The sequence below is a fragment of the Macaca thibetana genome, chromosome 1 (assembly GCF_024542745.1).
Source record: "Macaca thibetana thibetana isolate TM-01 chromosome 1, ASM2454274v1, whole genome shotgun sequence".
Taxonomy (NCBI): domain Eukaryota; kingdom Metazoa; phylum Chordata; class Mammalia; order Primates; family Cercopithecidae; genus Macaca; species Macaca thibetana.
The window spans coordinates 123,820,647-123,848,189 of record NC_065578.1 but is presented as its reverse complement, the minus strand read 5'-3'; the positions used below and the strand labels follow the sequence as shown (position 1 = coordinate 123,848,189).

General features: G+C 43.6%; 2 protein-coding genes across 9 annotated transcripts in view; one reads left to right on the top strand and one right to left on the bottom strand.

Annotated features, from left to right (window-relative positions):
- Window positions 1-21,739, top strand: part of POGZ (pogo transposable element derived with ZNF domain) — a 56,077-nt gene extending 34,338 nt beyond the window's left edge. For all 8 annotated transcript variants that reach the window (XM_050749519.1, XM_050749495.1, XM_050749479.1 and 5 more), the window contains 11 exons: window positions 300-637; window positions 1,035-1,189; window positions 12,160-12,260; window positions 12,791-12,937; window positions 15,694-15,828; window positions 15,939-16,111; window positions 16,277-16,417; window positions 17,182-17,238; window positions 17,447-17,559; window positions 17,840-17,864; window positions 18,008-21,739. In XM_050749519.1, coding sequence (XP_050605476.1) covers window positions 300-637; window positions 1,035-1,189; window positions 12,160-12,260; window positions 12,791-12,937; window positions 15,694-15,828; window positions 15,939-16,111; window positions 16,277-16,417; window positions 17,182-17,238; window positions 17,447-17,559; window positions 17,840-17,864; window positions 18,008-19,667 — 3,045 coding nt within the window. In that variant the 3' untranslated portion in view covers window positions 19,668-21,739. The remainder of the gene's footprint in view (window positions 1-299; window positions 638-1,034; window positions 1,190-12,159; window positions 12,261-12,790; window positions 12,938-15,693; window positions 15,829-15,938; window positions 16,112-16,276; window positions 16,418-17,181; window positions 17,239-17,446; window positions 17,560-17,839; window positions 17,865-18,007) is intronic.
- Window positions 21,740-22,841: 1,102 nt separating this feature from the next.
- PSMB4 (proteasome 20S subunit beta 4) lies at window positions 22,842-25,237 on the bottom strand. The gene is made up of 7 exons (XM_050751297.1): window positions 25,049-25,237; window positions 24,592-24,798; window positions 24,182-24,328; window positions 23,925-24,006; window positions 23,416-23,532; window positions 23,141-23,229; window positions 22,842-22,964 (listed from the first exon to the last, which is right to left on the bottom strand). Exons 1-7 carry the CDS (start codon window positions 25,186-25,188, stop codon window positions 22,952-22,954), a joined length of 795 nt encoding a protein of 264 aa, XP_050607254.1. The 5' UTR covers window positions 25,189-25,237; the 3' UTR covers window positions 22,842-22,951.
- Between the last annotated feature and the right edge of the window lie 2,306 nt (window positions 25,238-27,543).

Below are 27,543 nucleotides of genomic sequence, written 5' to 3'. Positions count from 1 at the left end.
CCAGACAAAAAGGTTGGAAAATGTTTTTTGCCAGGGAGCTCAGAGCCGAGTTATACTAATGATTAAGGGACCTAAGACAGGCAGGAGGGAGAAGTACAAAGTATGGTGTTTGGGTGGCATACGGCTGTGGATATACTCTAGAAAAGGAGTGAAACTTGGAAACACTAAAAGACTGAAGGGTGAAAGCTGAATGAGAATACCTGAAACCAAACCGTTAACAAGGAATGGTAGTGAAGTTAAGGAGTTAGCGCATTCTAGCCCCCAGGATAACCAGAATGATCAGATGTCTTTCTTTATAGTACTGTTGCCCAGAAATGGTTGAATACCAGAAGAAAGGAAAGTCCCTGGATTCAGAACCCAGTGTCCCATCAGCAGCAAAGCCCCCATCCCCTGAGAAAACAGCTCCTGTTGCTTCCACACCCTCTTCTACACCTATTCCTGCTCTGTCACCACCTACCAAAGTACCAGAGCCAAATGAGAACGTGGGTGATGCCGTCCAGACCAAACTCATTATGCTTGTAGATGACTTCTACTATGGACGGGATGGTGGCAAAGTAGCCCAGCTCACAAATTTCCCTAAGGTCGCCACATCTTTCCGATGCCCACATTGTACCAAAAGACTAAAAAACAATATTCGGTAAGTGTTGAAGAGCCTTGGAGGTTACTTTGGACAAGAGAAGACTTACATTTTCTTATATATTTTAAGTCTTTCTCTTTGGAGAATGGACCTAACTACTATACAATCTTGCTGGGGTTATCTTTAAATCAGTAACTAGGACTATAGAAGGAGATATTGTGGTATTAAACAAAAGGTCACTGGATCGAGTAAAGGAAACCAGTACATCTCCTTTCACAGAACTCTCTTAGTTTCAAGAACTCACTATTTTTCTGGGCTCAGAAAAGGATATCCCAAACAGGAAGTTTGGGGAATGGAGGGGAGTAGATAATATTTGTTCTGTGATTTTACCATTATATTTCTAAAAGGCTACTGATTTTTTATGTTTTCTGTACTTTCTCTTTGTACTTTATTACAGATTCATGAACCATATGAAACACCATGTAGAACTTGATCAGCAGAACGGTGAGGTAGATGGTCATACTATCTGTCAGCACTGTTACCGCCAGTTTTCCACTCCCTTCCAGCTTCAGTGCCACTTGGAAAATGTTCATAGTCCCTATGAATCTACTAGTAAGTTTGGAAACTCTTAAACTCTAGGGGAATATACCTTGCCGTTCACTCATTGAATGGCGCTGGGGGGAGCCCATTATATTTATTTACATGTGGGTAACAGTGTAGAGGAAGTACTTTTCATATTTGTAGCCAGTTCTTTACTTCATTCACCTTGTTTTTTTTTTTACAAGCCTGACTTTTATTTTGTTCGAGCATGGATTGAGTTCAGTCTTAGATCCTGAATTATTAGGGGCCTTGATTCAGAACCACTGTAGAAAAACAAACGTAATGAATTTATTTCTTAGGTCTCTTTATAGAAGGAACAGTCATCTATTTGCTCATCCACTTTAGTTAATACCCTGATAGGTTTTATGTAGGATAGAAGATAATATTATGAAGTACTTTATCATGAAGACATTGCTTTCAATGAAATATAAGATGAGCTGGAGTGTTTTTACACTGTACATTTTATAGATGTAGGCTGGACATAAGCTCAAAGAAATTAAGTAGGATAAAAGATAATATGGGCCGGGCGCAGTGGCTCACGCCTGTAATCCCAACACTTTGGGAGGCTGAGGCAGGCGGATAACGAGGACAGGAGATCGAGACCATCCTGACTAACACGGTGAAACCCCGTCTCTACTAAAAATGTAAAAAATTAGCCGGGCATGGCGGCAGGCACTTGTAGTCCCAGCTACTTGGGAGGCTGAGGCAGGAGAATGGCATGAACCCGGGAGGCGGAGCTTGCAGTGAGCTGAGATTGCGCCACTGCTTTCTAGCCTGGGCGACTGAGCAAGACTCCATCTCAAAAAAAAAAAAAAAAGAAAAGAAAAGAAAATATGTCCAGGCACGGTGGCTAACACCTGTAATCCCAACACTTCGGTAGGCTGAGGTGGGCGGATCACCTGAGGTCAGGAATTCAGCCCAGCCAACATGGCGAAACCCCATCTCTACTAAAAATATAAAAATTAGCTGGGCATGGTGGTGGGTGCTTCTGTAACCCCAGCTCCTCGGGAGGCAGAGGCAGGAGAATCGCTTGAACCCGGGAGGCAGAGGTTGCAGAGAGCTGAGATCATGCCATTGCACTCCAGTCTGGGCAACGAGCAAAACTCCATCTCCCAAAAAAAAAAAAAAAAAAAGATTAATATTATTAAGTACTTTATCATTAAGACAGTACTTTCAAAAAAAAAAGAAAAAAAGACAGTGCTTTCAATGAAATATAAGTTGAGCTGGAATGTTTTCTACACTGTACATTTTATAGATAGATGTAGGCTGAACATAAGCTCAAAGAAATTAAGTCACTTGCTTATGAGCACGCACCTCTAAATACACCTCTACTAAGGAGACATTGTGAGGATTTAAGCCCAGTGTTGAGAATACTTCTGATGTCCTTTATGGGATTTCCAGTTTTTTTGTAAAGACAAAAATTATGTAAATATAGGAAAATGTGAGAACAAGTTAGTATATTATAAACATAGACATTTTTAAGATATCATTGATAGGCAAAATAGTTCAGAGAAGGGAAAAAATCCTGTGGTTAGGTTCCAAGAAAGTTGTGCTTAAATTTAAGAAAGGTTTAGACGGATGGAAAGTAGTAAGAAAAGCTTTTAGGTGATTGAAAACAGCATGATCAAAAGCATAAAAGACATATGCATATTATCTGGAAGCATTTGCTGCAAATGAAAATCCTTAACTAAAAATGAATTAAACAACAAAGACTGGGTGTGGTGGCCCACACCTGTAATCCCAGCACTTTGGGAGGATTAGGTGGGTGGATCAGTTGAGGCCAGGGGAGACCAGCATGGCCAACATGGCAAAAGCCCATCTCTACTAAAAATACAAAAATTCGCTGGGTGTGGTGGTACACACCGATAATCCCAACTACTCGGGAGGCTGAGGCACGAGAATCACTTGATCCCAGGAGATGGAGGTTGCAGTGAGCTGAGATTACACCACTGCACTCCATCCTGGATGAAAGAGCGAGTCTCTATCTCAAAACAAAAGAAAATAATTAGAATATATTTTGTATCATTTAACTGAGAGATACAGATGCTTCAGCCTAGAACTTGACTGCTCTGCTGTGTTTCAATAATTCTCTTGTCTCTGGCTCATAGCAGGGTGACTGTAAGTGTCAGGCACTGCGTCCAGACAAAAAATTGTTAGACAAAGGAGAGACCTTATCTTCGCATCTTTCTTTCTTGAATCTGTTTTCTTATGAATGAGAATTGCTTTCCTTCTATATCTCTTTGACTATTTATTGGCAAGGGAAATGGAATTGACATTAATGGCTTACACTAACACTAGGCAGTAGAAATATGCAAGCTTCATGGGTGATTTTAATTTTTTTCACTTTAAATACAGTAGTGCTCCCTTATCCTCAATTTTAGTTAGTCTCAGTCAATCACAGTCCAAAACTAGGTGAGTGCAGTACAGTAAGATTATTGAGAGACTACGTTCACATAACTTTTATTACAGTGTATTGTTATAATTGTCCTTTTATATATATTTTTTATTGTTAATCTCTTTGCCTAATTTATAAATTAAACTTTATCATAGGTGTGTATATATATATGTATATATGAAAAAACGTGGTATGTATAGGGTTCACTACTATCTGAGGTTTCGTGTATGCACTGGAGGTCTTGGAACATATATTTCCCATTGGCAAAGGGGGTCTACTGTAAAGTTTAAAAAAATAGGCAAAATTAATTTTAACAGCATATTTTATTCAGTATATTAAAAATATTTCAACATGAACTCAAAATTTAAAATTAATGAGATATTTGTCATTCTTTTTTCAAATACAAATCTAAATTGGATTCGAGCTTACCACGTTAAGTGTTCACTAGATACATGTTGCTGGTGCCACCATATTAGACAGTGGAACTTTGGACTAATCATTTGGGAGTAGAATGTATATTAGAATCAACCGGGCCAGGTGCAGTGGTTCAGGCCTGTAATCTCAGCGCTTTGAGAGGCCGAGGCAGGCAGATTGAGCTTAGGAGTTCAAAACTAGCCTGGGCAGCATGGAGAAACCCCGGTTCTACAAAAAAAAAAAAAAATACAAAACTTAGCTGGGTGTGGTGGCGCATGCCTGTGGTCCTAGCTACTCAGGAGGTAGAGGTGGGAGGATTGCTTGAACCCAGTAGGTCAAGGCTAGAGTGAGCCATGATCATGCCACTGCACTCCACCTTGGATAACAGAGCAAGACTGTCTCAAAAAAAAAAAGAATCAGTGGTGATACTGCAGTGTAGTGCCAGGGTAGCCAGCTTGGTCTAGAATAGGACTCAAGATTCTTCACTGTCAGTTGTGTGAAGCCAGAGTAACTCATCCATACCTCTCAGCGAAAACACCAGTTTTTTGAGACAATAGGGTCTTGCTCTGCCACCCAGGCTGGGGTGCAGTGATGCAATCATAGCTCACTGCAGCCTCAAACCCCTGGACTCAAGCAATCCTCCCACCTCAGCCTCCTTAGTAGCTGGGACTGTAGGTGTGCGCCCCCACACCCAGCTAATTTATTCCTTTTCTTGGAGGTAGAGACAGGGTCTTGCTGTGTTACCCAGGCTGGGTACCTAACTCATTTTTACGCATATTATGGTGGGTGGGTTTTGTTACTCCGAAATTCCACAAATAATAAAATTCCACAGAGGGAAGATAAGCTTTTCCTTCTGGAAAAGAAACAATGTAGACCCTCATTGATCTTTTTTCTGTTGGTTTCCGTGACTAAATTTTTGAGTCTCTTATGACAAAATTTTATATTTAGCAAAATCACCTTTCCTTAGTGATTTCAATTTTATTATTGCAGTCTTTTGTCACTTCCTTTTTTGCACCCTTGACAGATCTGGCATGAAAGTAGTTTTTTTGTTTGTTTGTTTTTTGAGACAGGGTCTCACTCTGTTAGCCAAGCTGGAGTGCAGTGGCACAGTCTTGGCTCACTGCAACCTCCACTTCCCAGGCTAAGATGATCCTCCCAACTCAGCCTCCTCAATAGCTGGTACTACAGGCACATGCCACCATGCCCAGCTAATTTTGGGGTTTTTTTTGGGGGGCGGTGAGGGGGGTTGTAGAGATGGAGTTTTGCCATGCTGCCCAGGCTGGTCTCAATTTATTGAGCTCAAGCTCGGCCTCTCAAAGCTGTCATTACTGGCGTGAGCCACCGAGCCCAGCCTTTTTGTTTTTTTGTTTGTCTTTTGTTTTTTGAGACAGTTGCTCTGTCACCTAGGCTGGAGTGCAGTGGTGCGATCTTGGCTCACTGTAACCTGCACCTTCCAGATTCAAGCAATTATTGTGCCTCACTCTCCCAAGTTTCTGGGATTACATGCATGTGACACCATGTCCAGTTAATTTTTTTTTGTTTATTTTTAGTAGAAATGGGGTTTTGCCATGTTGTTCAGGCTGGTCTCAAACTCCTAGACTTAAATAATATACCTGCGTCAGCCTCCCAAAGTGCTGGGATTTTGTATTTTTAGTAGAGACGGGGTTTTACCATGTTGGCCAGGCTGGTCTCAAACTCCTGACCTCGTGATCCACCCGCCTCAGCCTCCCAAAGTGCTGGGATTACAGGCATGAGCCACCGTGCCCAGCCCAAAAGTAGCTTTAAAAAAAAAAAATTTGATGCATAATTAGGTGTACATGGTTTAGGGATGCATGTGATAATCTAATACATTCATATAATCTGTAAAAATTAAATCTATGTACTTGGAATATTTATCATTCTAAATATGTGTTTCTTTATGCTGGAAACATTCAAATTATTCTCTTCTAGCTATTTTGAAATGTACAACAGGTTATCGTAAACTATAGTCACCCTACTGATCTGTCTAGCCCTAAGTCTTTTTTCAGACCATGTATTTGTACCCATTGGTCAGCTTCTCTTCAACTCCCTGCTCCCCTGCTCTTCCCAGCCTCTGGTAACCACCATTCTACTCTCTCTTCATGAGATCTACTTTCTTTTATCTCCCACATATGAGTGGGAACATGTGATATTTGTCTTTTTATGCTTGGCTTACTTCACTTAACGTTAATGATCTCCAGTTCTAACCATGTTCCTGCATGACAGAATTTCTTTCTTATATCTATAATATTCCACTGAGTATATATACCACACCCTTTTTTTTTTTTTTTTTTGAGAAGGAGTCTTGCTGTGTTGCCCAGGCTGAAGGTTGGTGGCGCAATCTCAGCTCACCACAACCTCCGCCTCCCGGGTTAAAGAGATTCTTCTGCCTCAGCCTCCCGAGTAGCTGGGATTACAGGCACGCGCCACCACGCCCGGTTAATTTTTTTGTATTTTTTAGTAGAGACGGGGTTTCACCATGTTGGTCAGGCTGGTCTCAAACTCCTGACCTCATGAGCCACTGTGCCGAGCCACCACATCTTCTTTATTCATTAATCTGTTGATGGTCACTTACATTGATTCCATGTTTTGCCTATTGTGTACTGTGCAGCAATAAACATGGGAGTGCAGATACCTTTTCAAAAAGGAGCTTATTTTTACATGCTAATATTTTGGGGGATTTTTTTCCTTTTATTTTCTGAATTGTTTATTAATTGTAGACATCATGATATTTTTCCCCTAAATATTTTAATGTATAGCTCTAAAAAATAAGGCTTTTTTTTTTTTTTTTTTTTTTTTTTTTTATGGCCATAGTACCTTTGTTAAGATCTAATAGGCCGGGCGCAGTGGCTCACGCCTGTAATCCCAGCACATTGGGAGACTGAGGTGGGCGGATCACCTAAGGTCAGGAGTTCAAGACCAGCCTGGCCAATGTGGTGAAACCCTGTCTCTACTAAAAATACAAAAAATTAGTCGGTCATGGTTGTGCGGACTTGTAATCCCAGCTACTTGGGAGGCTGAGGCAGGAGAATCACTTGAACCTGGGAGGCGGAGGTTGCAGTGAGCTGAGATAGCACCATTGCAGTCCAGCTTGGGCAGCAAGAATGAAACAGTGTCTCAAAAAAAAAAAAAAAAAAGAGGGACGGGCGCAGTGCCACACGCCTGTAAATCCCAGCACTTTGGGAGGCCGAGGTGGGTGGATCACGAGGTCAGGAGTTTGAGACCATCCCAGACAACATGGTGAAACCCCGTCTCTACTAAAATACAAAAAGTTAGCCGGGTGTGGTGGTACACGCCTATAATCCCAGCTACTTGGGAGGCTTAGGCAGGAGAATTACTTGAACCTAGGAGACGGAGGTTGCAGTGAGCTGAGATCCCACCATTGTACTCCACCCTGGTGAGAGAGCAAGACTCCATCTCGGGGGGGGGGGGGAACTAACAATTAATTAGAAATCCTTAGTATCATTCAATACCTAGTTTATTTTAAAATTTTCTGAGTTGTCCCCAGAATATCAGTGGATCATTATATTTAATTGTGGTAACAGTATCATCTTAACAACATTACAGGCCAAGGCATGGTGACTCATGCCACTAATCCTAGCACTTTGGGAGGCCAAGGCATGAGGATTGCTTGAGACCAGGAGTTTGAGAACAGCCTGGGGAACATAGTGAGACCCTATCTCTATCTCTGTTTGTTTGTTTGTTTGTTTTTAATTAGCCAGGTGTGGTGGCATGTGCCTGTAGCCCCAGCTGCTCAGGAGGCTGAGGTGGGATTTGAGCCCAGCAAGTCAAGCCTGCAGTGAGATATGATCACACCACTGGTCTCTAGTGTGGTTGATAGAGTGAGACCCTATCTCAAAAAAAAAAAAAAAATAGCGTTACATTTTTATTCACACTTGTTTCAGAGCAGTGCAATGACTTGAAGGAGCTTGTATGGCCCTAGGGTTCTTTTCATAAGTTTGTCTAATGCTGATTCATAGTCTTTTTTTTTTTGAGACTGAGTCTCACTCTGTCACCCAGGCTGGAATGCAGTGACACAATCACAGCTCACTGCAACTTCTACCTCCCGGGTTCGGGCAGTTCTCCTGCCTCATCCTTCCAAGTAGCTGGGACTACAGGCGTACGCCATCCCACCCAGATAATTTTTGTATTTTTAGTAGAGACTTGAGTTTCACCACGTTGGCCAGGCTGGTCTTGAACTCCTAGCCTCAAGTGATCCACCCACTTTGGCCTCCCAGAGTGCTGGGATTACAGGTGTGAGCCTCCCACACTCTGTCTGATTCATAGTCTTTTTTTCTTTTCTTTTTTTTTTGCGATGGAATTTCGCTCTTGTCACCCAGGCTGGAGTGCAGTGGCGTGATCTCAGCTCACTGCAACCTCCACCTCCCAGGTTCAAGCAATTCTGTTGCCTCAGCCTCCTGAGTAGCTGGGATTACAGGCATGTACCACCACACCCAGCTAATTTTTGTATTTTTAGTAGAAATAGGGTTTCACCATGTTGTCCAGGCTTGTCTTGAACTCCTGACTTCAGATGATCCACCCGCCTCTGCCTCCCAAAGCGCTCAGATTACAGGTGTGAGCCATTGCACCTGGCCCTGATTAATAGTCTTTTAATATTTATGTCTAATACAGAAATATTAACCTGCTTGGTGGTGAGGTGTCCTGTGAACCCCTTGAAATTACGTGGAAACCTTTCCTGTGTGTGTGCATTTTTCAGGAGAGAGGCTGCATACCTTTTGTTACTCTCAGATTTGGGACTAAAAAATGGTTAAGACTATTAGTTTTTATTCCTGTTTTCCATAGTGGCTATCTTAAGGTACATTTCTTCAAATATTCCTTTTTTTTTTCTTTTTATTTTTTTTTTTTTTTTTTGAGACAGAGTCTCGATCTTTCGCCCAGGCTGGAGTTCAGTGGCGTGATCTCAGCTCACTGCAAACTCCGCCTCCTGGGTTCACACTATTCTCCTGCCTTCAGCCTCCCGAGTAGCTGGGACTACAGGCGCCCGCCACCACTCCCGGCTAATTTTTTTGCATTTTTAGTAGAGATGGGGTTTCACCATGTTAGCCAGGATAGAATGGTCTTGATCTCCCGACCTCATGATCCACCCACCTCGGCCTCCCAAAGTGCTGGGATTACAGGTATGAGCCACCACGCCCATTTCTTCAAATGTTCTAACATTTTTCCTCCTGGCATCGTTACCTCCACCTCCTGAGCATCTCATTAAAGGTAACAGATGTAGGTTATTCTAATCTTTCAAAAAATCTTGCATTAGCGGAAAGGAGAAATAATAGACTGAGGAAGAAATAGGATTGAGGGAAGGATGCTTTAGGGAGCTTAACCATGTTTGGGAGTCAGAAACTGTCGGGGGTGGGGAAGATTCAAGACAGGGAAAACAAATTGACAAAATCTTGGAATACATGGCATGATGAGGTTGGATAAGCCTTAGGAAGATATAAGAGATCTATCTTCCATAGTTTGCAAAACAAGCAGCAAAAGTTATAGTTATTCATGCCTAAATCCTCAAAGTAGGAGACTGTGTTAAGTGTAAAGGAGGGAATGAGGGTGATGGTGCTCAGAGGGACAGTGTTAGGATAGCCACTATGGAGAATCAATTCATTCTCCCTCTTGAATCTTTTTCTGTATTAGCGCCTTCTCCTGTAGAACTGATGTGTCAAAGGTTACCAGAGATCTCCTAAATCCATTTATATTTGAGTTCCTACCTCATTAGTTTTCTTGAGATAACACATGTAAATCTTTTTTTTTTCTTTTTTTTGAGGGAGTTTTGCTCTTGTTGCCCAGGCTGGAGTGCAGTGGTGCCATCTTGGCTCACTGCAGCCTCTGCCTCCCGGGGTTCAAGCGATTCTCTTGCCTCAGCCTCCCAAGTAGCTGGGACTATAGGCATGCATTACCATTCCCGGCTAATTTTGTATTTTTAGTAGAGACGGAGTTTCTCCATGTTGGTCAGGCTGGTCTTGAACTCCCAACTTCAGGTGATCTGCCTGTCTCGGTCCCCCAAAGTGTTGGGATTACAGGCGTGAGCCACTGTGCCCAGCCAACACATGTAAATCTTAACATGATGCTTGTACATTAGAAATTGCTTAATAAGTGTTTTTATTATTGATGCTGCGTGACAGCTGTGAAAATAGAGCTGATAAATAGGTTATAGGAGAAAGATTGAATGAGATTGCCCAGGGAAAACAGAGTAAGAAAGGCCTGGACAAAAGATTGCTTAAAGGTGTTCTGGAAGAGGAAAAAAAAACTGAAAGAGGTAAACAAATCAGGGGGTGGGTGGAAAAGAGATAATATTGTCATGTTGCTAGTTAACTGTTTCCCAAACATGTGGTTAACTTTCATACCTACTTGCCTTTCCTTCTGCTTTTCTCTTGGTCCTCTCTCTGGGTGGCTGAGCCCCATTCTTCTTTGACAATTCAGCTTTTTATGTTATTATAGCTTTTTCTCATTCCTTTATGCAGAATTTCTTATTTATCCATGTCCTCATAGCACCTAATGTACCTCTATACAGTGTTTCTAAGTGGAGTTGCAGACCCCTTTGAGAAAAAATATGAAATGTGTGAATCCTCTTCCTAAAAAAAATCTACATTTTAGTCTTTTGCAAATAATTTCAGAGAATACCTGGGTTCCTAGAGGCCTGTTCCATAGACCCCAGATTAAGAACCCCTGGCTTTTGTTTGTTTGTTTTACTTTTAAAAAGTACCTGGCTAGGCACAGTGGCTCATACCTGTAATTCTGGCACTTTGGGAGGCTGAGATGGGAGGATTGCTTGAGCTTGGGAGGTCAGGGTTGCAGTGAGCCATGATTGAGCCACTACAGTCTAGCCTGGGAGACAGAACGAGACTCTGTCTCAAAACAAAAACAAAAATCCAGGGTGCTAGGTAGTTAAAAAAAAAAAAAAAAAAGATTTCAACTCTTTTCATATTTCTTTGGCTGGGGTGTAGGGAGCTGGCAGGGGGAGGTTAGACATTGTCCAGTAAATGCCCAAGGCTTTAAGCTTCCAGTTTTCTTATTTGCAAAAATTTGAAACTAATTCCAATTAAAGTGAGAAAAATGTAAATAATATCTTTTTGCTATACTGTATAATTCAAAATATGTAGCAGTTAAAAATCTTACCAAAATTGACTGGTATACTGGCTCACACCTGTAATTCTAGCACTTTGGGAAGCTGAAGTGGATTGACAGAAGGATTGCTTGAGGCCAGGAGTTTCAGACCAGCCTGGGCAACATGGCAAGACCCTGTACCTAAAAAAAAAAAAAATGTTTTAATTAGTCGGGCATGGTGGTGCACCAGTGTAGTCCTAGCTACTTGGGAGGCTGATACAGGAGGCTCACTTGAGCTCAAAGGATAGTCCTAGCTACTCAGGAGGCTGCGGTGAGCTGTGATCATCCTCCAGCCTGGGCAACAGAGTGAGGTTCTGTCTCTTAAAAAAAAAAAAAAAAAATGGGGAGTGCCAAGCACAGTGGCTCACACTTGTAATCCCAGGACTTTGGGAGGCTGAGACAGGTTGATCACCTGAGATCAGGAGTTCGAGACCAGCCTGGCCAACATGAAATTACTCTGATAAGTTGACAAAATTGTTAATTTGTGTCATAAAATTTTGTCAAAATTTTTTCTCATAAGCTTGACAAAATGGACAATTTCAAAGAGAGTAGGAAGTATTGGAGGCCAGCGGATTAGCAGTGGGAAATCATATGAGCCACTACCAAGTTTTTGCCTATAAGAATGGAGAAGTGACAGCTCCTACATGCAGTTTGAAATAATGGTGACAGAATACAGGGTTTGAAGTCCGAGATAGTGCCTAAATTTTGAGCTCAGGAAGAAATGGGGAAAAGAAAAAGGGAAACACTGGTAAGCCAGAAGGATGCTGAATTAGGTTAGAGTTGATGATAGAATAACCAATTTAAAATGTCTTCTAGATAAGATCTAGAACGAAGCTTTGGTAAGAAGTCTGAGCTACATACATAAGATTATCAGCAACACAAATGTTAAGGTGGAGCCATTTAAAGAAAGAACAGAAGGGACCTGTGATTTACTGATTGTTGAAAATGAAAATAAAGGAGTCAGAAAATAAAGATTGTGAGTCAGCAGGACTTTTGTCTTATTTTCAAGTGGATTTATTGATTACTTTTCTTCTTACAGCCAAGTGCAAGATCTGTGAGTGGGCGTTTGAAAGTGAGCCACTATTTCTCCAGCATATGAAGGATACTCATAAGCCTGGAGAGATGCCTTATGTTTGCCAGGTATTGCCTTTTTCTCCAGGGAGTTTTAGCAGTTTTGCTCTCAGGCAGAACACAAAGAATCTGCTAATGAATATTGCTGAATACCTACTGCATACACTCAGTTTAGGAACTCTGAGTAGGTACAGAAGAAATAGTAAACACAGTTTGTCTTCAGGGTTTCCATGCAGGAGGAAAACATAAAAGAACATGTTCACAAGTAGACTAGCCAGGGAACATGTGCATATTCTAAGGGATTGTCTGTCCCCTGAACGTGCCCTTTGGAAATTAACAGAAAAGGCTTTATTTTTCTTAGTTACAGAACATGGATTGTTCTTAGACTTTCCTGTCCCTTCCTGTTTTTAAAGTAATAGCTAAATCTATCACAGACATAGCCCAGCATTACAAAGTCAGAAAAATAATTCGATTTCTATGCATTTGGGAAAACTTTTTTTTTTTATTTAAAAGTTTTTATTGCTACCTTTTTTTTTTTTTTAAGGCCTCTCAGTTGTTCACTTCATTCTTAGCCTTATTTTCCCTCTTATGTGACTCAGGTGTGTCAATATCGCTCCTCACTCTACTCTGAGGTAGATGTCCATTTTCGGATGATCCATGAGGATACCCGGCATCTGCTCTGCCCTTATTGCCTGAAGGTCTTCAAAAATGGCAATGCATTCCAACAGCATTACATGAGGCACCAGGTACTAGGCACCAAGCAATTCCCATATTCTCTTTATTTTTTTTTTTTAAACATGGATACTGGGGCCAGGGCTGAGCTAGGCAAATAATTTGGGCAGAGATTATAATATGCATATGTTTGCAGAAATTGATTGAATTCATTTATGTGCCATGTACCAGTCTAGATGCTAGAGATTTAGTGGTAAACAAGGCAAACAATACAATAAAGCATGAAGAGTACTGCGTTGGGGAAAGTATAGGATATAGAAAATCACATAGCTATTCTGGGTGCCTAGTAAGGCTTCCAGAAAGAAGTGTTGTTCAATACCTGAGGGATGAATAAGATTGAGCCAGATGAAATAAGATGAAGAACAGTGTGTCCAAGGCACAAAGCAAGATTATGGAGGTTCAAGAAATTGAGAGAGATTCAGTGTAGGATGTAAGAGACAGAGGAGTTGGAAGTTAGGCAGGGACAGATCATGGAGGGTCTTTTAAGCCATGAAAAGAAGTCATTGCGAAGCCATTAAAGGGGTTTTAAGCCCTGGAGTGATGTGTTCAGATTTAGTTAAGATTTTATACTGCTTGCACTGCAGAGAATGGATTAAAGGAGATTGAGACTACAGTTAGGGAAACTAGGTAGAAGGCTTTTTTCAGTAGTTCAGGTGAGAGATGATACTGGCTATTGGCTTTTGAAATGAAGAAAAAGAGGGTAGAGTTGAGAGATATTCAGAAGATTTGTGATATTTATGATGTAGAGATGGATTAGGTGAAGGTAGCAATGCAGTAGTTAAGAATAGTGCCTAAGATTCTGTCTTGGGCAACTGGGTGAATGAGGGAACTATTTGCTGAGATAGAAACAATAGAGAAAGTATATTTGTGAGGGGGGAGATCATGAGTTTGGATATTGTAAGTTAGCAGTATCTGTGGATGTCAAGTGTAGCTGTTGGATAATAGATCTGAAGCCTGGGAGAGAACTCTGGGTTGCAGAAAAGATATTTAGGAATCAGCGTTAAATAAATCCTGTAGATTTTAAACTTAAATGCCATGGGCCCCCCAACCCTGTTGAGAATAAGAGAAGGCTTAGGATATTTGAAGTCTCTTATCTGTAGAGCAACCACCATAGTACTAGGAAGAAAGCCAGAAGAGTCTTGACATTAAGGAAACTGGGGAGAAGAAAGTATTTTAAAGAAAAGGCTGTGATCAAAATGTCGTATGTTACAGGAAGGTGTCAAGCAACATAAGGACTTAGAAACAGGCCTTTAATTTAGCAACATTGATGAGAGCCATTTTGTTGGTTGGTAGGGTGGAAGTTAGATTTCAGCAGAACAAATGAACGAGAGGTAAGGAAATGAAGATGATGTATTTAAAGATGTTTATTTATAAAAAGGGAGGACCCCCAGGGTAGGTAAATCCAGAGGAAGAAGTGGCAAAGAAGAATTTCTTGTTGCTTTTGTTTATTTACTTTATAAGATGAAAAGCTATGACTTCGTTTTAAAATACTACAAGAAGAGAGCCACTAGAGGAGAGTGAAAGGTATATAAGAGAGGATTCAAAATGGAGAATGTGTGCTTAATAGTCACATACATATGCACACAAACATATGCACCCTATTACGCTCGTAGTCTCCTTTGCACAGTAGTGACTGCTGATCATCTACCACAACTGTATTTCCAAATAGGGGGGTGGAAATTGTCTCTCAGCCTAAACTTCTTATCCTGCTAAAGAAAATCATAGACATGGGTTCTATTTTTGAAGGACTTCAATACTAGGCAGACTGAATCCTCAAAATGGTCTCACCGGGCGACGTATCTGTATATACTGATGTGTTAAGTGGGAAAACAGCAAGATAAGTGCTATCATTTGTATTAAAAGGAGAAAAAGAAGAGGGCTGAGGTGGGAGGATCACTTGAGCCCAGGAGGTGGAGTCCAGCCTGGGCAACATGGTGAGACAACATTTCTACAAAAAGGAAAGGGAAAAAAGTGGGGGCCAGGCACAGTGGTGCACGCCTATAATCCCAACACTTTGGGAGGCCAAAGCGGGTAGATCACTTGAGCCCAAGAGTTGAAGACCAGCCTGGGCAACATGGTGACACCCAGTCTCTACAAAAAATACAAAAAGTAGCCGGGCATGGTGGCGCGTGCCTGTAGTCCCAGCTACTTGGGACGTGCAGTGAGCTGTGAACATGCCACTGCATTCCAGCCTGGGCAACAGAGACCCTGTCTCAAAAAAAGGGGAGTGGGGCAGGTAATGATTGGATATGAATGTGTTTGTGATACAGTTACATGTGTAGACTGTCCACGAAAGCATACTCAGGAAACTGGTAATAAGTCGTTTGTATGGAAGGGAACTGAGTGTCGGAGTTGAAAGCAAAGTTAGAAGAGTACAGAAAAAAAAGTATGGCTTTTCTTTACTATGTACATTGTCCTTTTTTAAAAAAAATGTCCAGGAGAATGTCCAGTTGTCAGCAATGTAAAGATACAATACAAATAAAGGTTACATCACTCATTCAAATTGTTAAACAAGTCAGGAACGGATGATTTGAGAACTTAGTCATCCTGGACTAGAATCTACCATCTTTCTTTGAGATCATGGGAAGTGATGATTCTCAATGGTAGGTTTTGTGGTCATGTCGCATATTTCTTTCTTACTCTCTTAAATTATCAACAGAAAGGTGGGAAGAATGATATGGTTGACATTGATCTGCTTTCTCCTCAAAGAAGAAAATTTATTAGGAACCTTTAAGGGATTTTGTCTCTTTTTTTCCCTCCCCCACTTCAGAAGAGAAATGTTTATCACTGCAACAAATGCCGGCTACAGTTTCTCTTTGCCAAGGACAAAATTGAACACAAGCTTCAACACCATAAAACCTTCCGTAAACCCAAGCAGCTGGAGGGCTTGAAACCAGGCACCAAGGTAAAGAGTTTGCCAGTGTCTTATAGGCTCAGGGAGGGAGGAATAGAGATTTTCAGTATTCTGAAATTCAGCGTGGGTTATGTCTCATTGTTACTTCCCTTGTTTCTCAGGTGACAATCCGGGCTTCCCGAGGGCAGCCACGAACTGTTCCTGTATCCTCTAATGATACACCTCCCAGCGCCTTGCAGGAGGCAGCACCGCTGACCTCCTCCATGGACCCTCTGCCTGTCTTCCTTTATCCCCCTGTCCAGCGCAGCATCCAGAAGAGAGCTGTTAGGAAAATGTCAGCACCTTCTTCTAAGTGCTGGGCGGGTGGGGACTGGGTGGGCAGGATTATTCCTGATACACAGTGCGATCTGGTAGCTTTTTAGCAGGGTTTGTTGTCTGAAAATCCTACATTTTGGGGACCCCTGAGGCAGTAATGAGAATTCTTTCTTTTTTCCCACAGGAGTGTCATGGGCCGGCAGACATGCCTGGAGTGCAGCTTCGAGATCCCAGACTTCCCTAATCATTTCCCTACTTACGTACACTGCTCTCTGTGTCGCTATAGCACCTGCTGCTCTCGAGCTTATGCCAACCACATGATCAAGTAAGTTGTTTTTTAACCAGTATTTTAGCTTGAGAGTTCAGATTCTTTCTTTTTTTTTTTGGAGACAGGGTCTTGCTCTGTCCCCCAGGCTGGAGTACAATGGCACAATCTTGGCTCACTGCAACCTCTGCCTCCTGGGTTCAAGTGATTCTCCTGTCTCAGCCTCCCAAGTAGCTGGGATTACAGGTGTGCACCACCACACCTGGCTAATTTTTTTGTATTTTTAGTGGAGATGGGGCTTCACCATGTTAGCCAGGCTGGTCTCAAACTCCTGAGCTCAGGTGATTCACCCGCCTCGGCCTCGTAAAGTGCTGGGATTATGGGCGTGAGCCACTGCACCTGGTCCCAGCCAGATTCTTGAGCACTCATTTCATTTTCTCCCCTGCTCCTAATATGTTTCCTCCTTCAACTCTTAGAGCTATTTGTTCTTCTCTCCTAGCAGAGTGAGAGGCTTTGTTTTTTCAGTTTTGATGGTCTGTGCTACTAGGGCCAAGTAGCAGTAGTATTAGGTGGGAGGTGGTTAGAAATGCTGGCTCTCAGCCCCACCCTAGGCCTCCTGAATCAGAATGTGAATTTTAATAGATCCTCAAGGGACTCGTATGCATATTAAAGTTTAAGAAGCATGGTGACAGGAAAACTGGCTTAGGTTGAGATTAGGATGCACTGAAGAAGCGTCTCTTTTGTTGGGGGATTGTCACTGGCTGGTGATCTGTAGCTTAGCCAGCAGAACTCCATAACTCATACCACTTCTTTGTCTTTCTCAGCAATCATGTTCCACGGAAGAGCCCCAAGTATTTGGCTTTGTTTAAAAATTCTGTGAGGTAAGAAAAAACTTACTGGCAGCATCTTAATTTTTCAGGTTTTTACATTAATTAATTTTCAGGTTTTTCATTATTTGGAGAGGTGGTTATGTGAATTAATTTCGGAGAAAGTGGGAGGGCATTCCTTTTCTTTCTTAAGCCTCAAAGCTTAATGGTCTCAAGTGTCACTGCTGTATTTCTCTTAGATATTCTCGATTCTCTTTTTTAGTGGAATCAAGCTGGCCTGCACTTCATGTACCTTTGTTACCTCTGTGGGAGATGCTATGGCCAAGCATTTGGTATTCAACCCCTCTCACAGATCCAGCAGCATCCTGCCACGGGGTAAGTAGGAGAGATGGGGATTAGTTGAGCAAGGGGCGGAAAAAAGATCCAGGTTCGTACTGTATGCATCAGGAGCATGCCCACCTGGCCTCACTCATTCACCGTTGAGATGTACTGTACCAAATTAGAAACCTTCCGACCTAAAGTTTATAGAAAACTGGGAAAGCTGGTCACTGTGAACAGCGTATTTTTATGTAGTAAGTTGAAATCCCAGGGCACTGTCTTTGGAGGGCTTATTTCTTCACTGAGCTAACTTTTTTTATTGTTTCATTTTCCATAGGACTCACTTGGATAGCTCACTCAAGGTAACAAAAACTCACTCACCTCACAATTTAATTTCTGATTTGCAGTGTGTTTATTCTTTATTATTATTAATTATCATATTATTATTTCAATTTCCTAGTTGAACTGAGATTTTTCCTCCTCTCTTTGCTCCTCACCCCTGTAGGCATGGCCAGACTCGTGACCGAGTGCATGACCGGAACGTGAAGAATATGTACCCTCCTCCTTCCTTCCCCACTAACAAAGCTGCCACTGTGAAATCTGCGGGGGCCACCCCAGCTGAGCCTGAAGAGCTACCAACTCCCTTAGCCCCAGCACTCCCATCACCAGCCTCAACTGCAACCCCACCACCAACCCCCACTCACCCACAGCCTTTAGCCCTTCCACCATTGGCTACGGAGGGAGCTGAATGTCTGAATGTTGATGATCAGGATGAAGGGAGCCCGGTCACCCAGGAACCTGAGCCAGCATCAGGTGGTGGTGGTAGTGGGGTTGGCAAAAAGGAGCAGCTGTCTGTGAAGAAGCTTCGAGTAGTACTGTTTGCTCTATGCTGCAATACAGAACAGGCAGCTGAACACTTCCGAAATCCCCAGCGACGTATTCGGCGTTGGCTTCGACGTTTCCAGGCCTCCCAGGGGGAGAATCTAGAGGGCAAATATCTAAGCTTTGAGGCAGAAGAGAAACTGGCTGAGTGGGTGCTAACCCAGCGTGAACAACAACTACCTGTAAATGAGGAGACCTTGTTCCAGAAGGCCACCAAAATAGGACGTTCTTTGGAAGGGGGATTTAAGATCTCCTATGAGTGGGCTGTGCGTTTCATGCTGCGGCACCACCTGACTCCCCATGCCCGGCGAGCTGTGGCCCACACCCTACCTAAGGATGTGGCAGAGAATGCAGGACTCTTCATTGAATTTGTACAACGGCAGATTCACAACCAGGACTTACCCTTGTCTATGATTGTGGCTATTGACGAGATATCCTTGTTCCTGGATACAGAGGTGCTGAGCAGTGATGACCGAAAGGAGAATGCCCTGCAGACGGTGGGCACAGGGGAACCTTGGTGTGATGTAGTCCTGGCCATTCTGGCAGATGGCACTGTCCTTCCCACCCTGGTTTTCTACAGAGGGCAGATGGATCAGCCTGCTAACATGCCAGATTCCATATTGCTAGAGGCAAAGGAGAGTGGCTACAGTGATGATGAGATAATGGAGCTGTGGTCAACTCGAGTGTGGCAGAAGCACACAGCTTGCCAGCGCAGCAAAGGTATGCTTGTGATGGACTGTCATCGCACTCACTTGTCAGAAGAGGTACTGGCTATGCTTAGTGCCTCTAGCACTTTGCCTGCAGTGGTCCCAGCAGGCTGTAGCTCCAAAATTCAGCCATTAGATGTATGCATCAAAAGAACTGTCAAGAACTTCCTGCATAAAAAGTGGAAGGAACAGGCTCGGGAAATGGCAGATACTGCATGTGATTCTGATGTCCTCCTTCAGCTGGTGCTTGTCTGGCTGGGTGAAGTGCTAGGTGTCATTGGGGACTGTCCAGAGCTAGTTCAGCGCTCCTTCCTGGTGGCTAGTGTTCTGCCTGGCCCTGATGGCAACATTAACTCACCTACAAGAAATGCTGACATGCAGGAGGAGCTAATTGCCTCCCTAGAGGAGCAACTGAAGCTGAGTGGGGAACATTCTGAGTCTTCCACTCCACGACCCAGATCATCTCCTGAAGAGACAATTGAGCCTGAAAGCCTTCACCAGCTATTTGAGGGTGAAAGTGAGACCGAGTCTTTCTATGGCTTTGAAGAAGCTGACCTAGATCTGATGGAGATTTGAGTGGGGTCATGAGGGGGTGTGGAGTGGGGGTGGGAACATGTGAGGGAGGGTAAAGGGGCTTAGGGAAAAGGGGGCATACCAGGTGGGGTATTTGGTTTATATTTTTTAATTTTACACCACCACTCCCCCCTGAAGTTGACTTACACTTCCCTGTGGATTTGTGGATTAATTAGGAAAACCAATAGTAATCACGTCTGAGCCAAGGAGCTGGCCCATTGGTCATTCACTTCTGCTAAAAACAGGTTTTTGTGACTTTTTTTTTTTTTTAAAAATTTAAATCACTGTGTTTGGTATTTTTCTGACAAAATTAAGAAAAAGAAAAAAAAATTGTGGGCGAATGTTAAATTTTGTTTCCCCTTTTACCTCGATTGTATCATAGTACTTCTGGTTTTTTTGTTTTATTGTGTGGCCAATGTCTTTGGGCATGATGCTATCTAATCATTGTCAATGTGAGAACATTTCTGAAGATGGGAAAGACAAATTATGTAGCTCACAAACTGGTTTATTATATATATGGATAAAAAACTTTTTTCATTGTGGTCTTAACACTTTTATATAAAAATGAAAATGGAAAAAAAAGTCCCACTGAACTCTCTCTTCCTTCTCCTTTTCTTGCCTTCCCTCTCCAGAGATGTTGGTTTCTACAGCAACCCTAGATATAAAATTGTGGCTTTAAAAATGCATGAAACCACCTTTAATTATCCAGAATGAATAGATTTGTCTTTTCCTCACCACCTTCCCTCCAAAACATGACATAAACAATATTTTTTGCACTTGTGATCCTTGGCCCCTTTCCCCATTCTCACACCATCCATCACTCTGGACAAAGGATGATACAGGTGTTATTAGCAAGCAAGAGGTACTGAGGTGATCAAACAGTTTTAGGGTGGAAGCCATTCCCAGTTTGAGTCTTCATCCTGTAAGCCCCCAGGGGCAGTCCCTACTTTATTGAACTTCATCCTGTTAAATGGCGAACATGCCTGTTTAAGGGATTGCTGGTCCTATAGTCAGGAGCTAATTGTTCAAGAAGTGTTGAACTTCAAAAAGACAAGACAGACTACTTGTTGAAATCCAGCGTACTCTGTGGCTTTCCCCTATTTCTCTTAATACTTAGGGAAGAATCTGATAGGAAGAAGCGCACAGGGGTGTGCACAAAGAAAATGACATGAATCTTTATTTTTCACTGCCAGCTTCAAGGAAAAATTTTTTTCTACAATTTGCATGAGGGATTTTTTTAATTGTATGTACTCATGGTTTTAAACCAAAACGTACTGTACCGTACAGAGAAAAGGAGCAAAAAACCAAGTCTTCTGTTTATCCTGAGACTTTCAACAATGTTCCCCTCCTGTGAGCCAAGGAGGCAACCTGCACAAGCTTGTAAATGGTTCGTCTTTAAAATGTACATAAGTGGAACATTTAATAAAATGAGGGGAAATGGATTTATAAACTTGTTTTTTTTCTAGGTGACCTTGTTTAATAGGCTTTCACAGACTGGGAAATGCTCAAGATGTGATGGGCCTGGTGGTACAGGTGTGACATTTGTTACCACCCATTTCTCCCACCCCACCCCGCTTTTTTGTTTGTTTGTTTTTTCATCCCCCAGCACACTATAATATAGTGAACTGGAAAAGTCCCTTCCAGAAACAGCTTGGCCAGCTTTGTGAACCCTTGACATCTGAAAACAACTAAGGATCCATCTGGGCTTCTCTTCCCCAGCTTTTTGCCTGATGCCATTTTATTGACTATGGACTTTGAAGTCAGCCTTTGCCTTTGAGAAAGTTCAAGAACTGATTGGTCACTTCTGTCTACAACAACTTAATCCTACTCTTTGGTAGTTTCTGCAGCAGCCACAGCCTTAGCAGAGCTGGGGTTCCTGTCCTCTGCACATGATTGACTTTCTTGATGGGTAATTTTTTTTAAGATCGTAATACCAACAGTGGATCAGCTGGGTTTTGGCCAGGAAGTTGTCTTTGTGGACTCTGCCTGCATGGCTTAGTAGTAGAAGGAAATTTTTTTTTGGTTTTGTTTTTTATAATTCAGTTTAATCAATAAACATGTATTTATTGACTATTTTCTGTGTTGAGACTGAATATGTGGAGGTTTCAGGTTGAAAGCTCATTGTTTTCTTTTGCCTTACAAGTTTGTTGTTACGGACAATGCAAGTGGAGGGATGGTTTGATTTTTCCTTCAGTTCTCTCACTGAATTTCTATACTTTGAATTTGCTGCCTATATTTTCTTTCTCAAGAAGTTTGAAGAGGATATGTGTCAGAGTCACCTACAGTGTTCATTTTAAAAATTCAGGCTGGGCATGATGGCTCATGCCAGTAATCCCAGCACTTGGGAGGCTGAGGCAGGAGGTTGCTTGAGCCCAGAAATTCAAGGCTGCAGTAAGCTATGATCATGCTGCTGCACTCCAGTCTGGGCAACAGAAGGAGAATTTTGTCTCTAAAATATTCAGGTTTAGAACCATTCCAGGGATGGCTGATGTCCCAGCTGACTTGAGGGCAACCTGAGGCAGAACAGCTCTACTAGATTATCTTTCAAGTGGTATTTTAATGAAAATCACAGCCAACATTAAGAAATCTCTATCCTTTGATAATCCAGTGTAGTGGGGGAAGATTTGGGAGAAGAATTTGAACACAAAAAGCCAGTTAGCACACAAAAATTAAGTCGCTTCTACAGGAAGCTCTGCTTCTAATACAGCTCCAAATGACGCTAGTGTGTCTTTCTTTTTTTTTTTTTTTTTTTTTTTTTTTTTGAGACAGAGTCTCGCTCTGTCGCCCAGGCTGGAGTGCAGTGGCGCGATCTCGGCTCACTGCAAGCTCCGCCTCCCAGGTTCACGCCATTCTCCTGCCTCAGCCTCCCGAGTAGCTGGGACTACAGGCGCCCACAACCGCGCCCGGCTAATTTTTTGTATTTTTAGTAGAGACGGGGTTTCACCGTGGTCTCGATCTCCTGACCTTGTGATCCGCCCGCCTCGGCCTCCCAAAGTGCTGGGATTACAGGCGTGAGCCACCGCGCCCGGCCAAGTGTGTCTTTCTGTATCGTGCAGAGAATTCTATATGTGCTGCAAGACCCTAAGGGTTCTCCAACCAAGGAGGGAGATGGCACATAGCAGTACTCAGCAGTTTTGCACTTGGTGTGACCCAGTCAGACAAAAACCACTCAGCAAGCATTTTGAAGAATTTATTTACTTTACAAAAGAAGAGTCTTATCTTTGAACCAGCCAAGTTCAAAGTTAAAAGTAGGGTATAACTTCAGTTCTGGATAATGCATCTGTATTTCATTCAAAGCCACTAAAAAAGGAAGAACAAAAGTGTAAAGCATAAAGGGATCAATTCCTAAAAATAGCTGTACCGTCCAACCAAAACCCTCTCCACCCATTTTCCTGGGTGAGTCTCCCAGAAAAGCTCAGCTTAGTGTAAGCCAAAGACCTCCCCAATCTGTCACCAATTTTTTTCCTATTACTAACCTGATCATGTGGGCAATATCCCAGTTGGTCTCTGCAGACAATGGTCCCTCTATTTCAACACCTTTTTCAGTTACAGTGGCGATTTGAAACTGGAAAAAAGCAGAGCATTCAATAATGCCCACCCCTTAAGTCCTTAAATGAAAGGTCAAGTGGAGGTCTTCCCCAGGGTAAAAATAGGAGTTACACAAGTGAGGCAATCTGTTCTTCAAAGCATAGAGACCCAAGGATTGCAAGGATTCAGAGCCCACCAATTAGGTTCCCAGCACATCCCTCACCCGGTTGTAAGAACGGGCATCTCGGTAGTACAGCACTCGCATGCAGCGTTCTACTAGGTTACGGGCCTCGGTCTGGCTTAGCACTGGCTGCTTCTCCAGAACTTCTCGCAGCAGAGGCTAGGGAGATTGGGGGAAACCATGGTAGATATTGGGCTGAATAACAGGCTAGTTGTCTCAAATCTATGGTATAAAAAGCATGAGAGTGAAAAGATGACATTCTACCTCATGCCTCACCAGAATGAACTCTGCTTACTAATAAGCTAAGAGCCACTTCAAGCGGAAGTTCTAGGGTGTCCTCTCTTTGCATGTCTTCTGACTCCCAGACATGCCATTTTGTCACTGGAAATCAGTGTCAACACCTACAGCCCCCAGACTACAAAGAAAACCATCTGCCCAGTAATAGGGATCCCAGCCCATCCCTCGTATCAGAATTTCAGGAGAAAAGGAGACAACCACTAATCCATTTCCTTTTGTCTTCCCTTTTCCCCACCTCTAGACTCACTACTTACCTGAGCCAAGTAGGCACCATAACCAGTGGCCAGCGAAGGGGCTTCATAGGCTACACCAAGCATGTCCACATAACCGAGGAAGCTAACAGGACACAATGGATCAAAACTCATTTCACCTTAGGTTCATCTTAGCTGAAGAAGGGGACCATGGGGTCTGAGTTAAAGTGGGATTCACTTGGGGAGAAGAGACAGAAGAGATACTACACAGGTACTAGGTTGGGTGGTAAAGGAAATAAGTTATTTGTATTCATATGAACCTCTCTCCATCAGCATAGCCTCCGATGACCATGGTATTCCACAAAGGGTTCATCTTTGAGCGCCGGCTGTACATGGCCCTGGTCAGCCATGAATGAATAGCTCTAGGACTATAACTATGTCCATCTCCCAGAAGCTCCTCATCAATCCTTAAAAGGAATTGGTTGTGAGAAAAGGGAGAGAATTAAGTCGGGGTCTCCACCCATCCCCAAAAGAAGTTACCACACTTTCCCCATCTTACACCTCCTAATGCCAAAAACTTTATTGCAAACACTCTTAGATTTCCGACCTCCAACAACTGTCCCAGTCCCCCGCCGCAACATCAAGTCCCCCCATTCCATCGAAGGGAATAAAAAACAGGGGACTCCCCTCTCTACTTGGGAACCACTCTCCTGTTCTCTGGATGACTTACACCATCTGGCCGAGAACTTGCTTCAAATACTGGAAATCAGCATAGTCCCCAGAGGCACCCAGCATGGTACTGTTGTTGACTCGCATGATGCGAGATATGTTGCGGAAACGAGCCAAGGAGCCGTAGGATCCCAGCATGTCTGCGGCAATCACCACTCCGCCCTCGAACTTAACGCCGAGGACTGAGGTCCCGGTCACCATGGGGTTCCTAAAGAGTGAGAACGGTGGGAGCTGAGCAGGGGGATGGCCTGCACCCTCTTTCGCGCACTGAGCTCCGCTTCTGATTTTCTACAATTCCTTCCAATTATTCTGCATTCTCCAGGACTCTGCGCCCCGAGCTCCCCTGCCGTTCGCGCCCCCGGGGGCCCCGCCTCACCTTCCTGGGCTCTCAAAACCGGCCGGCAGCACCAGGCCCCATGGTCCCTCCCCCTACGCAAGCGAAAGCGCCGAGAACTTACTGGGTCCGTGTGATTGGACCTCTGTAAAGTGCAGACGCTGGATCCATGAAGGAATCGGGAGTGGATGGAATGCGGTAAAACTGTCCTGGGGCCGGACCCCCCGCCCAAAGTCCGGACCGCGACCCCAAAAACGCTTCCATCTTAGTCACGGTAGCAGAAAAAATGAAAGCGCTTGCGCCAACGGAAGCGGAAGTGATCCTTCAGTGTCACTTCTTTCTTTCTCCTGTAGGCGAGTTCCAGCAGCCATGTTGATGAGGTCGCAGCTGACCGTGCAGTAATCCTAGGTGGCGACCGAGACAGGGAGTTGAAATTGCCCAACATCGCTTCACATCGCATCTCCGTGGAGTTTGGACCAGATCACAGCGTTCTAACACACGATTCAAGAAGGAGGGAGGCATGAAGGTGGGGTGGGGAGGTGGCCACTTAAAAGATGCTGATCACAAATTTTTTTTTTTTTTTTGAGACGGAGTCTCGCTCTGTCCACCAGGCTGGCGTGCAGTGGCGCGATCTCGGCTCACTGCAACCTCCGCCTCCCAGGTTCAAGCGATTCTCGTGCCTTAGCCTCCCGAGTAGCTGGGATTACAGGCATGAGCCACCACGCCCGGCTAATTTTTTGTATTGTTAGTAGAGAGGGGATTTCACCATGTTGGCCAGGCTGGTCTCGAACTCCGGATCTCAGGTGATCCGCCTGCCTCGGACTCCCAAAGTGCTGGGATTACAGGAGTAAGCCGCCTCGCCTGGCCGAGAAATCACAGTTCTCATGTTCCTTTTGGATCATTATCAAAAAGCCCACATGAAAATATCAGTGGACACAGGATCTCTTACATCTGTACTCCTCAGAGCAGCCCCACGTGGCAGGCATTATTCGACCCATTTCGTAAATAGGAAACCGAGGCTTGCGGTGTAGTGATTTATCCAGTCACACAGCCGATAACGGTAGAACTGAATCTTGAAGCCAGAATAAAAAAGGAATCAGGGCCCCGTGCGGTGGCTCATGCCTGTAATCCCAGAACTTTGGGAGGCCAAGACGGGAGAATCACTTGAACCCAGGAATTCAAGACCAGCCTCGGCAACATGGTGAGACCTTATCTCTACAAAAACCAAAAACAAACAAAAAAAATTACCCAGGCGTGGTGGTGCATGCCTGTAATTCCAGCTATTTGGGAGGGTGAGGTGGGAGAATTGCCTGAACCCAAGGGAGGTTGCAGTGAGCTGAGGTTGCCCCACTGCACTCCAGCCTGGGCAACAGAGTGAGACCCTGTCTCCAAAAAAAAAAAAAAAGTATTAATGTATACTCTTGTGTATACCCTGTGGGATGTGATAGCTCGGGTGGATCAAGCACTCTCTGTGGGACCTTGGACAAGTCTGAAAGTTTCCTTATCGTCAAGGGCCCTTGCGCACCTCTAAAGAAGCAGAAAAATTCCACTGAAAGTGTAGGGGTGAAACTAAATTCCAGGGGTTTCCTTCTCAATGTAACTCCATCGCAGGGGCTGGAAACAGTGTCTTGAAATTGGTGAACTTTGTCAAAGATAAACAAAGCCAGACAATAAAGTGGAAAGGACAGATTTCAATCAGTAGTAACTACTGCAATAAGGAAAAAGAGTTCAGCATGAACTGAACTCGACTGCAATTTGTATACAAGTAATGGGTATTTTATAGGGAAAACGAGGTTAGGGGACGGTGAGACAGAGGGTCATTAGAGTCAGGGAAGTGAACATTTACAGAATTAGTCAATGTAAATGTGCTTAGCTCAGTGATGTCTGCTAGCTGGCAGTTATGGAAGTTAGGATTCCATCCTCCCACAGAGACTAGTGAGGATACTGTCCTCAACACTGTCCTTACGTGTCTTTTGTTTGTTTTTTGAGACAAGTTCTGGCTCTGTCACCCAGGCTGGAGTGCAGTGGGGTGATCTCGGCTCACTGCAACCTATGCCTCCGCGGCTCCGGTGATCTTGCATCTGCAACCTCTCGAGTAGCTGGGGACTACAGGCACTACAACCGGCTAAATTTTGTTGTTGTTGTTGTTGTTTCTTTTTTTGAGAGGGAGTCTCACTCTGTTGCCCAGGCTGGAGTGCAGTGGCACAATCTCAACTCACAGCAACTTCCACCTCCCTGGTTCAAGCGATTCTCCAGCCTCAGCCTCATCAGTAGCTGGGGTTACAGGTGTGCACAACCGTGCCCAGCTAATTTTTTGGGGTTTTTTTGTATTTTTAATAGAGACAGGGTTTCATCACATTGGCCAGGTTGGTCTCAAACTCCTGACCTCAGGTAATCCTATCACCCCAACCTCCCAAAGTGCTGGGATTACAGGCATGAGACACCACAACCAGCCTAATTTTTGTATTTTTTTTTTTTTTGTAGAGATTGGGGGGGATCTCACCATGTTGCCCAGGCTGGTTTCAAACTCCTGAGCTCAAGAAATCTGCCCACCTCAGGCTGGGCGCGGTAGTTCATGCCTGTAATCCCAGGACTTTGGGAGGCTTAGATGGGTGGATC